The following is a 14,952-nucleotide window of genomic DNA, read 5'->3' on the forward strand; positions in this document are numbered from 1 at the left end:
TGTAGAGGAGAGGAATCCATATATAAAAAAGGATAGTGGAGTCGTGAGAGAGGAAAGAACCCCTTCAGGAGAAGGAGGCTGCCCTTTTGTCAATTAGATGAGGAAACAATATGAGAGAAAGAACGAAGGGCCATGGATGGGCCATGGTGGTGGCAGCGGTGGTGGCAGCAAGGAAGGGCCCAGTCAACCACTACTGCTGTTTGGGGCTATTGAGGCCATGGGCAGAGGGAGGGAGGCAGTCAAGGGATGGCCCCGGGGCCTGAGGGGAACAAGCCGCCATGGTGGCGTGGAAGTGAGGAAGGGCCTGATCAACTGCTGCTGCTGCTCCTGTGGAGAGGAACAGGAGCAGGGCTCAGGTGATGATTGGGAGGTCTCTGGGGATAGGGGACTGCAGCTTAACCAATAGGCTCCAGCAATGCTGCAGCCATCACTAGAGGATGAAGGGGATGGAAGCAACGGGATGGAAGAGGACGAGCAAGATCTCGGAGGTGAGGGGGGCTGGGGCAGGGAGCAATCAAGTACTAGCACGCAGATGCTCTGCTGCACCAGTTAAGCTAGTGAAAAAGTATTCCCTTTTGTCAGTCCATGGGATGACAAAATGTCATTTCATGGGATGACCTCTTCTAGTGTTGAGGGAGAAATTTTTCTGTCCACATCATGCATAATTTTAAACACCTCTACCATGTCTAACTAAAAAGCTCCGGATGCCGTAGCCTTGCCTTATAAGGAAGGTGCTCAAGGCACCTAGGGATCTTGATTTTCAAAAAGGGATCCGGGGGTGATCCGGGAAATTACAGGCCGGTTAGCTTAACGTCCATTCCTGGCAAATTGATGGAAAGCATCCTCAAGGATAAAATTGTAAAGCACCTAGAACAGGCCCTGCTGGGAGAGAACCAGCATGGCTTCTGCAAAGGGAAATCTTGCCTCACGAACCTTTTGGAGTTCTTTGAGAGTATCAACAAGTGTGTGGATAAGGGTGATACAGTTGACATAATACACCTGGACTTCCAAAAAGCTTTCAACAAAGTTCCTCATCAAAGACTCCTGAGAAAACTTAGCAGTCATGGGATAAGGGGACAAGTACATGTGTGGATTGCTAACTGGTTGAAGGACAGGAAACAGAGGGTAGGGATAAATGGAGAGTTTTCACAATGGAGGGAAGAATGGGGTCCCCCATGGATCTGTATTGGTACCAGTGCTTTTTAATTTATTCATAAATGATCTAGAAGTAGGGGTAAGCAGCAAGGTGGCCAAATTTGCAGACAGCCAACAACCTGGATGGCTTTAAGAGGAGCTTGGATAACTTCATGGAGGAGAGATCTATCAACAGCTACTAGTCGGAGGGCCACCTCCGCCTCAAAGGCAGGATGCCTCTGAGTATCAGTTGCAGGGGAGTAACAGCAGGAGAGAGGGCCTGCCCTCAACTCCTGCCTATAGGCTTCCAGTGGCATCTGGTGGGCCACTATGTGAAATAGGATGCTGGACTAGATGGGCCTTGGGCCCGATCCAGCAGGACTGTTCTTATGTTCATATGATTGCCCTCTTCTGCAGCTTTTCCAGTTCTGTAATGTCCTTTTTGATATACAATAACCAAAACTGCACACATTACTCCATATGTGGCCAAACTAGAGGTCTCTGAGCTGGAGGCATTATCTGTCAGGCAAGAGCTTTGTCTCATATATCCAGAGACCAGCTTATTAAGGACAGACCCTATCTTCACACACACACACACACACACACACACACACACACACACACACACCACCACCACCACCACCACTACCAAATTAATATTATATTTCAACATGTGCAAGAACTCTTTATCTCTTCCTTTTGTCTTAAAACCTAGTTGTCACTGGTAAAAAGCATAGCACAATCCGGATATTTGAATGGCTGTGAAGGCTAATCCCAAGTGTGCAAAGGGGTTTAGGATCTCTGAATCTTTTTCATGTTTTTTGATCCAGGCCCTCGGGGAGTGTAAGGTCACAGCTACCATGTTATCCAGGTGGGTCAGGGCATGTATTTGCCAGGCATACTGCATTCTCTCCTTCATTCCCCTAGGAGTGCTGCCACCTCAGCAGTCTTCTTAACCCAGGCTCCATTGATGGCCATTCGTCAAGTGGCCACTTGGACATTTCTGCCATCATTAAGTTTCCTGGTGCTGTCTGATGCTTCTTTTGGCAGGAGTGTTACAGGAGATAGTATGTCCATGATGAAGGGAACTATGCCCTGGAGAGAGATGGGCTATTGCATATCTGATATCTGGATAGATACATTCCTCCACTGTAGGAGACTGAAACTCTGGAATTAACCTGATAGGTTCATTCTCTACAGTGTTAACAAAGTGCATCCGACCCATCCACTTTGGTCTCTCGTGTTGGGTTACCTGGTCCTGCTTTGCTTATCTTTTGAATGGTTTTTCTGGGGTGGTCTTCCTTAGCTCAGGATGTTTTTTAATGTTAACATGTTCTTTGTGGTTGTTGTTCCCCTGTAGCCATGTCAGTTCATTCCCGTGAATACGTGTTACATAGCTCATCAGCTGCATAATAAGGGATCTAGAGGAGCTCCTCGCTCTAAATATAGAAGCTGCAACTCAGTTGCTGATTGGCCCTGTTTCAGGAGCAAGAACTCTGTTCCACTGTGGAGAATGAACCTATCAGGTAAGTTCTAGCATTTCAATCCCCAAACACTGCCTGGGCTGCGCTTAAACCTACTGCCTACCAAGATGTAAACTTGTGTGCATTTCCTATTCCTCCTCTCCCCTTCTCAAACTCCCCAATGGAATTTGAAAAATGAGCCACACCCATTTCTGGGCATCATTTAATATGGAAATAAACAAAAGAGGTCACTCAGTTACAGAAGAACACTGACTTTAATTAAACAATGACAAATGTTCAAAGTAAACTTTGTAGAAACCAATTCTTTTCATTTTTCCAGTGAAAACACAACAATCTCCCCCTCAAAGGCTCAGTTATGGTTGTTCATACTTTGGAACTGAGCTTCTGATCCAAGAAGCTCATAACAAAATTGAAACAAAAAACAGAAATATGTCATTTCTTTTAAAAACAGATGGTATAAAAACCTAGTTTTGACATTAAAGAGTCTAAAAATATAGCACCAACAAGAGAAGGGGATAGCTATTTTAAAATCTTCACAATTACATCTTTCTTAAAAACAGTCAAACATGCAGTACAGAAGTGGATTTTGCTCAGGCAAAAATATTTTTGCTACTGCTACTTTTTGTGCAAGTTTTAAACAAGAAGAATGTCTCCTCACTGTCTTTGTTCTACTTTGCTTTCCAAAGCTCACCCTCATTTGACAGAGGGTTTAATTATTATGTTTTTATAGATATATGAAGACGAACAGAAAAAACAGGCAGCCTGAATTTGCTTGTAGAACTGAAGATGGCAGGTCTGCTACTCAGTCTGGAAAGCAGAAGGCACGTAGGGCTGATTCCCTTTTCTGAATGAGATGCATTCACATTTCTGCCCCAGCCACCTGTTCTCCAAGGACAATCCTTGGGCCCACTGGATTCCAGGAGGCTCCCATTCATTCCTCCATTGCAACACATCAAGGGAGCCATGAACATAAGAGCGGGGGTGGTTTTTGGTCTAGATATTTCAAAGAAGCCAAACCAGCAAATATATAAGGCACCTTCAGTTACTACAACACTGTCTGCCAATGGACCCAACTACTCATCTGTAGCAGTGCAATAAAGCACTCATCATGCAAACACAGATGGGGACTTTTGTGGCTTCCTGAATTTAGGACTGTGGCCCTCAGTGTCTTCTGGGGCATCTCTCTTCTAGGTTATCGGCATTCGTTCACAGATAAGAACTCACTGACTCCAGTTCATCCCTGAGTCTCCTAAAACAGAGGTTCTCAAAATGTCTTCCTCTGGAGTAAGACCACTTCTGTTAGTAGAACTACTCTGGAATCAGAGGTTTTGAGAAATGCAATGGTGGCACTGATGAGAGAGGTGATGCCCGAGTCAAGCAAAAGATTAAGAGGAAGAGGCGATGGTGGGGTGGGGGAGGAAAGATGACAAACCTTCCACCAGTAGTGGCTTGTTCTAACCAGCCAGGAGATGACAAACAAGATGCGGCTTCCCCTGTTTCCCAGCAGCTCAACTGCGTCGGTTTCTCCCATCCCGCCCTGCCCCCCGAGAGCCGCACTGCCTGCAGGCTGGCCATTCATCAAGTAGAGCTGTGCGGGCTACAGGCACAATCGGGTTCCTAGGAAGCAGAAGCACCTATGCTTCCTTTGACACTCCCCTGGCTCATCAGGACAAGCCACTGCTGCCTTGCACATCTTGGTTTGTCTCCGCTCTGTTGAATTCTCATAGATTCCCAAGCAGATGCTTTTCTGAGCTGGGGCTGCTGTTCCCCACAAAAATCCCAAGTAGCAGGGAAGCAATGACTGCAGGGGGGAATTCGGAACAAACATAAACTCTCTAAAGTCCTGGGTGGTGCAGTATCCCCACTACTTAAATTTAAATCGCATGGGTGGCATGCATCCTCTGTGACAGAGAGAGAGAGAGAGACAGATATGGCTGAATGACAACACAGGGGTCTGCCCAACCAAACCTACAAAAACAAAGATGTCCTTTATTCCCTTATAGATGAATCCTCTTTGCACAAGTCTTGTCATTTCCATAGCAAAGACTGTAGCAGAAGGTAACAGCAGTTGAAAAAAAAAATTCAGCTAACATTATGAATGAAAATAGCAGCATCAAAATGGATCCAACCTGAAGACTCTCTGCATGAAAGTCCATGTGGAGCAAGGCAACAGTCAGTAACGTGTCCTGTAGGCGGAGACTTCTCAGGCCGCTTTCCAGTGGCTTCTCTGGCAAGAGGACTGTGCAATCTGTAGGAGTCCTCAGAGAAAAAGAAAGTCTTCCTTGCCTGTTTGCAGCATAAATGGTAGTAGAGTTCCTTTTTGGCAAATGTATCATTTCCCTTTGCTCGACCCTGAAGGCTAAGAATCGAACCAGAATCGAACTTCTCCATCCAGACTCCTTTGAAACAAGTAGATCTTGTGCAAAATGTGACAAAAGATCTTCCCCAGCTATTTCTGACCTCAGTATATATGCAACAAGTCTCCAAGTGGATTATACATTAAGTTTCTCTTCTGCAATATACTCTTAAAATAATTGTGTTCACTTCTCTTTTTTTGGTTTAGTCTAATTCAGGGGTCTCAAAGGTGTGCCCCCAGATCTTGCTGGATTGCAGCTCCCATCATCCCCCAGGAACAATGGTCTTCAGCGGGGGATGATGGGTGTTATAGTCCAACAGCATCTGGGCATCCAAGTCTGAGAACCCCTGGTGTCATTAAAAAGGATGCCAGGGTGCACATTGCAGGGCTCCCCACCCCGCTTTTAACTAGTGTGATTATCTCACAATTCTGTTTCAGCAAATTCCATACTAGGAATTTCCATATTATCATATGTTGTGGGGGGAAGGGGCGTCTCATTCCCCCGCCCCCCGCAAGTTTTTTTGAAATAAAAAAAGTGTTAACATTTTTTTAAAGGAGATGTAAGAGATGCTTCTCCACTTGTGATTGTTCCAGCATGTAAAGTGTACGAAGCCCAACAAGGTTGGCTCATTGCTACTGTTTTGGTTTCTTGGTCCTCAAGAGATTCTTTTGCTCCTCTCTATTTCAAGTTTGGGTTGTCTTTTTTCATCCAGCCTGTCAGAAAACCATCCTTCAGTCAGGCAGCAACTGAAGGGCACTCTATGCAAATATGGAATGCTCGATTCAGGGTGTTCCAGGGCTCCCTCCAACACACAGTGTTTTGCACGAGAGGTAAGCGGGGTGGTGGGGGTATGTCTTTTGGCCCTTTAGGAAAGTCACTGCTGATTAAAAAGAAGCTCCCCCTACGGTCTCCTCATAAAGTTGCTCTTTCCTTCCAGTGCCCATGGGGAGAACACTTGAAAGAGGGCAAAATTGCTGGCTCATGTTGTCCTTCCCTCTCAGGGCATCTCCAGCAGAGGAGACCTGGGCACCCCACCTGGCTAGTCGCAGGCAAAATAATCCTTGAGTGGGGCAAAGATGTGGCGGATGACAGGGACGCTCCATGACCTGCCCAGCAGCTTCTGACGAGCTCCCCGGCCCATATTGGATAAATCGGTATAGTGGAGAGGGAAACCAAAGATCCTGGAAGGAGCAGCAGAGACAGAACCATGAGCACAGGGTGTTCAAGCCACTCCCTTTTCCTTTGGGTGCCGGTAAGATACTAGGACTCCCCGGCTGACCACAGGCCCCCCTACCTCCCTGCACAAGGAGCCAAAGGCCAAGGACTGCTTAGCATGTTCTGTAGGAGAGGAGAGCGAGGAAGCAGGAGCTGAAGCACCCCACTTGGGCGGCAGGCAAAAACTGCAGCTAAGCTGCGCGACAGAATTGCTGTGGAAGCCCCCTCGCCCCATTTGGTTCACTCAAGCAGTCTTCTGGAGGAGAGCTGGTCTTGTGGTAGCAAGCATGGCTTGCCCCCTTTGCTAAGCAGGGTCTGTCCTGGTTTGCATTTGGATGGGAGACTGCATATGCGAGCACTGTAAAGGATTGCCCTTAGGGAATACTTAGGCCACTCTCCATACTTGCCTCTCCAAGTCAGGACTGAGAGGGACTCCTGCCTGCAACCTTGAAGAAGCCACTTCCAGTCTGTGTAGACAATACTGAGCTAGATGGACCAAGGGTCTGACTCGGTAGGAGGCAGCTTCCTATGTTCCTAAGGGGTTGTAGCTCAGTGATAGAGTATCTGCTTTGCATACAAAAGGTCTTCTCATCTGCAGAACCCAGTAACTGCATTATACGGTGGCTACAGATGACAGGGGAAGGACCTGAGTGGCAATGCTTTTTGGTGGGATGTTATTGGCAAAATCTCCACAAGGTGATTTCCCTCCCACATGGTGAAATGATCTTTTGAAAGTGCCCCCATAAAGGTACAACCTGCCTTTTGCTATGCCTTGAAAAATACTAGGGAAAACGTATTAAGGCAACCAGTTTTGAGATAGGACAGGCACCAAGAAATGAGTTTTACCCTCTTGATGAAGCATGTAGTCACCCGTCCAAATGCAAACCAAGGCAAACCCTGCTCAGCAAAGGGGACAATTCATGCTCACTACCACAAGACCGTCACCTTAAGTGGCGCAGCGGGGAAATGCTTGACTAACAAGCAGAAGGTTGCCGGTTCAAATCCCTGCTGGTGCTATATCAGGCAGCAGTGATATAGGAAGATGCTGAAAGGCATTGTCTCATACTGCATGGGAGGAGGCAATGGTAAACCCCTCCTGTATTCTACCAAAGACAACCACAGGGCTCTGTGGGTGCCAGGAGTTGACACTGACTCAACGGCACACTTTGCTTACCACAAGACCAGCTCTCCTCCCCATATCAAGTATTACCAGATCAACTATTTTTCACTAATTAGCACATCACATATTTTTCTGACATGCTGCCAGGGTCCTGGCCCCCTGACTGCATCCCCACCACCGCAGACCAGTAGGGATCCAACCAACTCACCTACGGCACAGCTGTAAGAAGAGGAGCCCAATGGCCCCACCCCATCCACACAGGATGCCCTGCCAATAAAGCTAGATGATGCATCAGTATTCCAGTGTGTGCCCAACTGGGTGAGACCAGTTGTCAGGGCAAGATGTAAGGCTGCAATGAGGCAGACAGCACAGGCGTCTGCTCAGGAGAGCTGGATCTGGATGAGCTCTCATGAGGCTGAAGGCCTGAAGCTCTTGCAGAGGCCAAAGATGAATAGTGAGGAGGAGAAGGGGACAGCAGGCAGCTCTGCCCCTGGAATAGCAGCCAGCCAAAAGGAGGCAGCACAAGGAAAAGGGGTCCTTGGAACACGGCTGCTGCCCCCCCGCCCCAGGTATCCAGGGGGGAAACACAGGGGCTTTCTCACACGTAGTAATTAGAAATCTCTTTCCCCACAAAATTAATTCAGAAATGTCATATCAGAGCTTTTCTACCTCAAACATTTTAAATTTTTTAGTTGATTTTAAATGTTCGGTTGTTATTTTAATGGATGATTGTTATTTCCCATTTGTCATTTAAGAAGCTCCAGAAAACCTATCTATTTTGCCAGGCTTTTAGTTTTTAATGGGGGGTGGGGGGTTTCTCTCTTTTTCTTTTATTTCTTTTTTTTTTCCCTCTTCCCCCTTCTTCTCTTGTCTTTGTTGTTGTTTTAATTTATGTAAACCGCCTCGAGTCTAAGGAAGTGAGGCGGTCAATAAATTTGCTAAAATAAAAATAAATAGATAAATAGATAAATTTTGATTGTTTGTTGTTTTTATTTATTGTGAGCCATCTAGAGCTATTTAGATGGAACGGCATAAGAATATATTAAAATAAATAAATAGCTGTAGTCAAGTGAGGTTAGAGAAGGAAAAGACCCTGAGGGCACATTCATCCCTGTGGCCCGTTTTGTTGCCTCTAGTGAGCTTTGAGGCCAGAGCCAGGCAAGGCGAGGCTGAGGGGACAAGGCAGCCTAGGCCTATCTGGACCAGTCTCCTGTTTCCACAGTGGCCCACCAGATGTGTCTGGGAAGCCCAAAAGCAGCCAGTGGAGGTAAACCCCAAAGTGGCCTCCAGGAAGGAAGGGATGGCGCCCCTTTCAGAGGTTCCCTCGTGGGTATTCTAAATGTGTGGCCGGGTGGGGAGCAGGGTGGACAACAGAACTGCACCTACAGTACTGACTCTTCCCACCCCTAACCTCCATCCATGCAGCCGGAGTGTGAAAGGGAACATGTGGTTAATGGGTGTTTGGAGTAACGAATCAAACCCAAGTGATCTTTAATGTGCATTCACAATGGGGAAACATGTGCTTGTACCTTTCAAAGAGGAGCAGCCCGGAGTCCCATCCCAGGACAGGCCTCTAGGAACAGCACTTTGCCTGTGTCCCTCCCCACAAGCCAACCCGCTCCCTATTATTCTCCCCACCCACACTCCACTTTCTCTGCACCTCACCTTTCTAGTTCAGTGCACCACAAATTGTCATCTTTGCCGTTCATGCGCACTGGGAGAGTCTGTGCTTTCCCCTGCCTGATTGAATTGGACTTTGTAGTGATGGTCTGGACTTTCTTTAACTGAATCAGGAAAACAAAGAGTAAAGTGAGTTCCTCGGACTTGAAAATTCAGAACCAAAAGAAACATTAACAGTGCACAGTACAGAATGAGAAGGAGTATGGGCTGGGGAAGTGAGAGCAGCATGGAAATATCCTTAAGCAGAAAGAGCGGGGAGGCTGCTGCCGCTGCTGCTGCCGCCGCCGCCACCCAATAATTTTAAGACTCCCATTCTTTTGCCAGAAATACTTAGATGTCCCTAGTAAGTCTGCTCTTCTGCAGCAGGGAGAGGGTGGGAGTAGAAATGTGAAGGCCTGAAAAAAATCTAGGTAGGAGAGGTTTTTTCCTCCTTTTCCCAGAAAAAAGGGAGTTTTCCAGGAAAAAAACTGGGATTTTTCCCCCCTGGTTTTTTTCCAGGCCTTCACATCTCTAGATGGGAGCCATTTGGAAAAGTTTTGACACCGACACTGAAGGCATTCCAGAAGCTAAAAATATCCTGTCAGCACCCCAAGGAAGATCAGTCATTCAAAGATCTTGGGCAAATCCTCAAGAATGAGGAGGGGTTCTTGTTCTTGATGGCCCCAGGCATCCATTCATCTGAGAGGAGCAGTGCTGCTTAGTGTCATATCCATCCCCCACCCCCCTCCACAATTTCTGCTTTGGTTCTCATTCTGTACTGTTATACTGATGGCATGTTTAACATCTCTGCTCGCTGGGAAAGGGACGGGGAGACAGAAACGCCAGTGTCTTGCCTTCTCACTTGGCAAAGGAGGCCACGTTGGTGGGGAAGGGGCAAGCAGAAACCAGGGCTGAGGTCATAACTCAGGATGTTTGTGGAGAGTGTCCGCCAGACAGCATGTCCAATATATTTATCAGGCCATATTGCATAGCAAAGACTCAGGAGGAATCCATACCCACTCCTCCCTCCCAGATCAATCCTAAGAAGAACTGAGAAAAGGTGGAACTGAAAGAGGGTTAAGCAGCAAATCTTACCTTTGCTATGCGACTGTATTCCAGGCACTCTTGAAGTTCAAGTTTATCTGTCTTTGAAGCTACCAGGGGTCTAAGAACAGGCAAAACTTGTTATACTCTTAAATCCACTGTCCTGTCCCTGTGCCAAGTTTATTGTATATGATACACTAAGAGCACAGGCTGGGGGCGGGGGGCTAGAAAGGCTTTGAATGCTTCCAGTCGCCAAAGCACCTGGATAACTAGTAACTTTGGAATTGCTAAAAGAACAGAACCCTGGGAGTTCAGATATTATTATTACACTATTACTATAATATGCTTTTAACATTTTAAACGTTTTTACAAGGTATTATCGTGTGTATGTAATAAATTTGAAGTTCTTAAAGCAGTACTTGGGAGTCACCTTAAATACATGTATTGCATCGCCAGCTTATCAATTTATACTATTACTGTTACTAATATCATCTATGTTCATGATTTTTTATAAGGACCTCAAAGAGTTCACAATTGCAAAGAGAGAAGCACTTCCTTTTATGCACTCATTTCCTGTCTTAAGGAGCTGAGAATTCTACATCAAATTTCTTTGCATTCACACTCTTCTTTTTAAATAAAAATCCTATCCACTTGGGTGAGAGTTGAGAATCTTCTGTGAGCAGCAATTTAGTGGAGGACTAAAGCCAAACCAAAGGCTAAAGTAACCTGCCTGCCGGAGGACCATGGAGCATTGCACTCATTTGTCTGTTTACACTATATCAGCAGCAACTTCTTGCTGGATCAGACTTTTGTTCCATCTAGCCCAGTACTGCCACCTCCAGTGGGCAGTGGCTCTCTAGTAGAGTCTCTTTCCCAGCCTTGCTGTCTAAAATTCTTTAACACTGGAAATGCCAGGGATAGATCCGGGGGGGTTCTACATACAAAACATGCACTCTTCCTCTCAACTAGGCTTCTTCCCTCTTTTGGCAGATCTAGTTTGTCTAGGGCTCTTCCAATCTGGCTTCTCTTTTCAGCTGACTCATGGCCGGTGTGTTGAAATTAACCACAGTATACAAGCAATTTATTCTCGTGTATTTAGAGTAACACATTATGACAGGCCTGCTCAACTTAGGCTCCCCGCAGCTGTTTTTGAACTACAGCTCTCATAATCCTCAGCCACAGTGGCCCATAGCCAGGGATTACGGGGATTGTAGACCAACATCTGCAGGAGGGCCGAAGTTGAGAAGCCATGCATTATGAAGATGCAAAGCTAAACTGCTGGAATAACATGCTAACTCAGCACAGCAGCAGCAGATGCTGCCTAGCTAAAAAGAGGCACCTTTTGCTCATAATCTCATATTAGTCTCTTACAGGGTTTGTATTTTTATTCTGAATAAACTACATTTTTATCTGATCAAACTGGGTAGCATCCAGACTTCAGTCATAACCGAGTCCTACAGAAGTTCATGGGACTTAAGTTAGTTACAACTATCTTGTTCCATTGAGTTCAGTTGTGCTTAGCCATGACATACTTAATCTGATGCTACACATTATCTTTAAACTATATTCTGTACATGTATTAAATTCAAGAAAAGACTCTACTGTCATTTTGGGAAGCAAAAGTGGTCATCTGTGCTCTTATACTAGAGGGCTTTGCACCTGTGCAGAAACCCAATTTCAGAACATTCCAAGCTTCTGTTAGGTTTTAGGTGGGAGCCCCGCCCCCTTCTCCTATGCACATGTGTCCTCAGTCCCTGAGTCCACTTTACCATCGAACCAGAGAGGGGAGGTAGGGAGGGTGTGTAAGAGCACAGATGACCACTAGAACCAAAGTTACAGGTAAGAAACCTGTCGTTCTTCTGCATGGTCTTCTGTGCCTTACACTAGAAGGCACATCACAAGCTTAGAGGCTCTCCTGGAGGTCAGGAAAAATTAAGCAAAAAAATCATTAAGCAAAAAGCAACTTGAGAACATCCCTCCCGAAAACCAAGTGTCTGTGTGCCTGGACACCCAAGGTGTAGTGCTGGATGAAGGACAGTGGAGAAGACCAGGTTGCCACTTGATAGATGACTTCCAGGGGAACAGACCTGTCGAATGCGACTGAAGTAGCCATCGCTGTCGTGGAATGTGCCTTCACTGGTAGAGGGAGAGGCTTGTGTGTGATCTGGTAAGACAGCTGGATAGTGTTCATGATCCAGCGAGAGAGCGTCTGAGACCAAACCTGGCAACCTTTCTGAGGATTGGCAAATGAAACGAACAAGTTAGAGGTGTGCCATGGGGCAGTGCGCTGTACATGGAATGCCAGGGCCCTGCGAATGTCCAAGGAATGGAGCTTACATTGCACAGAGTTCACGGGAGTAGGAAAGAAGGTCAAGAGGACCAGAGGCTGAGAATGGTGAAAAGATCACACATCCTTAGGGAGGAAGGTAATGTCCAGTCACAAGACCACCTTGTCCATGTAGAAGACCATGTAAGGAGGCTCTACCCTGAGGACTCGGAGTTCACTTACACGACAGGCAGATGTGATTGCTATGAGGAAGGCAACCTTCCACGAAAGGAGCCTAAGGTCAGTAGTCGCTAAGGGTTCAAAGGACAGATCCATGAGGCAAGAGAGGACAAGGGAGAAGTCCCACACTGCTGCCATTATTGGGTCATCAGGGAACTTGTAGGGTTTCAGAACCATGATGGGCAGGTGGATGGCATGTGGGCTACGATCGCTGCCTGGTGCATCTTAAGGGAGGTGGTCTTCAGGCCCAATTCCTTGAGATGAAGGAGGTAAGAACAAATAATTTCCGAAGTCAGAACGGCCTGAGTGAGCTCCCTCAAGGAGAGAAAGGCCTGAAAACGTTTCCATTTCAGGGAGTAAGAGGACCACATAGAGAGCTTCCTCACCGCTCAAAGAATCTGCTGCAGCCGGAAAGGAAAGGAGGTTGTATCCACCATGCAGTGAGTCTGAGACTGCGCAGGTCTGGGTGAAGAATTTGTCCCCATGACTGTGTGAGAAGGTGAGGATGAAGAGGGAGCGATATGTGGGTGGCAGCAGAGAGGCCATAAGGCTGGGAAACCATGGGTGGTGGGGTCAACATGGGGCAATGAGTATGCAGTCCAGTCCATCTTGCTGGATTTTAAGGAGTACTCATGGAAGCAAGGGTATTGGAAAGAAGAGGGTGGCGAAGAGACCCTTCCAAACACATCACCGAGAGAGTTCTTCCCATCCCTGCCCTGGAGCAGAAGAAAGGGCATTGAGGATTGTCCTTGGATGAGAAGTCAATTGGGGAAGTGGGGGAGTAGGCTGGGATGGTCTAATTGCCATTTGTGGGTATTGGTACGCAATCTGCCCAGAGCGTTGGCTTCTAAGATGGTGATTCTGCAAATATGTACCACCTGAGCAAGGATATGATGGGCGATGCATCACATCCAGAGGGTCATGGAAAGTTGTACGAGGGCCTTGGAACTGGTGCCGCCCTGCCTGTTGATATAGGCCTTCACTGTGGTGTTGTCAGTTTGTATACAGTTGTCCCTTCGCCAACTGCAGGTTTGTCGATCACGGATTTGAGTATCTACGACTGGCAAACTGTCACGCGCCTCGCCAACCACAGATAACCAAGAGTTAGGGAAATTGTCCTTCCACATAAGTTGAATATACAATGATCCCTGAGAGCCAAGGCAAAAGTTAAGCCAGCGAGTTAGTGTAAGCTCCCAAGCCCGACAGGCAATGGAATAGGAACCCGACTCCAGGCACAAAGCGGCATAAGAGACACATTTTGGCACTCTAAAGATAGCTCTGAGAAATCTGGACTGAATAGAATCCAGCTCCGACTGTATTCCCTGAATCCATGGTGGAGCCTCAAAGAGCATCTGAGCTACAATTTTGACTCGGAACACTCTGAGAGCCATAGGTATGTATTGGCCACCCCTAGTGAAGCAAAAACAAAGAAAGGCATATAATGTGGAACGTGCAGTATGGATTGCATGTAAACGCTGTGAATGGAATATTCGTGGTTGGCGCCATTTAAAAAAATTGGCCATTTTCTGTGGTAACAGAGTCAATCTGAGGGTCAGGGGCTTATTTTGGGGGTTCGTGGCTGATTTTGGAGGGTTTGTGGGGTTATTTCCAGGCTCACAGGGTAATTTATGGGCATCAGAGGACCTTTTCCGAGGGTCAGGGTGATTTTTTACCATTTTTGTGGATTATACGCACTTCGGCACTCGCAATTCCACTAATCCCCTGTTTACAATGTAATCCTATGCCTCGCCAGACAGCCACCAATTCACCAACCACGAGGGTTTCCAGGAATTGAACCCTCATGGTTGGCAAGGGACAACTGTCATCACCACAGAGTTGTAGAGGAGAGGGAGGAAGCCCCTGAGAGCTTTGAAAATTGCGAGGAGCTCCAGAAAGTTTATATGATGGTGAGCCTCAGTTGGGGACCCTAGGCTGCTGTAATGGAGGTCCTGGGTGTGTGCTCCCCAGAGTCATTTGGAGGCATCTGTGGTGAGTACATGGTAGGCCTTGGAGGTTGGAAGGTGTGCCTGCTAAGAGGTGACGGAGATCTGTCCTCCACAGCAGCAAGCAACAGACATTAGTGGGCAGGCAGAGGGAAGTGTGGTTGGAATTGTGAAGGAACCAGCATTGAAGCATGAGAGAACAAAGGCGAGCTTCTGGGAGAAAATGGGTAGTAGAGGCCATATGGTCCAGAAGGTATTGCAAGTTCCTTGTGAAATGGAAGGGTCTGGAGATGGCTTTGCCAGTGTGTGTAATGCATGTGTCCTGAGATTGGGGAGGAACACTCTGGTGAGACAAGAGTGGAAGGAGGCCCAGGAATTCTATGGTGATAGGAATGAGATGAGACTTGCTGTAATTGATGGTGAGGTCGAGACAGTCAAGAACCGTGATGGTGGTGCATACAGATGCGGCCATGGCTGAAGGAGAGTCTAC

At 46.9% G+C, this 14,952-nt stretch overlaps 1 protein-coding gene and 1 long non-coding RNA gene across 2 annotated transcripts in view; one reads left to right on the forward strand and one right to left on the reverse strand.

The window, feature by feature from the left end:
• Positions 1–8,087, forward strand: part of LOC128322831 (uncharacterized) — a 10,916-nt gene extending 2,829 nt beyond the window's left edge. Inside the window, exons 2-3 of the long non-coding RNA XR_008306024.1 lie at positions 2,495–2,660; positions 3,349–8,087. This is a non-coding gene — a long non-coding RNA (uncharacterized LOC128322831). The remainder of the gene's footprint in view (positions 1–2,494; positions 2,661–3,348) is intronic.
• The window catches only part of DNMT3B (DNA methyltransferase 3 beta), a 62,827-nt gene continuing 53,742 nt past the window's right edge, over positions 5,868–14,952 (reverse strand). Inside the window, exons 19-21 of the mRNA XM_053244876.1 lie at positions 10,065–10,134; positions 8,976–9,094; positions 5,868–6,156 (exon numbers count right to left, since the gene is read on the reverse strand). Coding sequence (XP_053100851.1) covers positions 6,015–6,156; positions 8,976–9,094; positions 10,065–10,134 — 331 coding nt within the window. The 3' untranslated portion in view covers positions 5,868–6,014. The remainder of the gene's footprint in view (positions 6,157–8,975; positions 9,095–10,064; positions 10,135–14,952) is intronic.

The sequence above is a fragment of the Hemicordylus capensis genome, chromosome 4 (assembly GCF_027244095.1).
Source record: "Hemicordylus capensis ecotype Gifberg chromosome 4, rHemCap1.1.pri, whole genome shotgun sequence".
In the NCBI taxonomy this organism is placed as follows: domain Eukaryota; kingdom Metazoa; phylum Chordata; class Lepidosauria; order Squamata; family Cordylidae; genus Hemicordylus; species Hemicordylus capensis.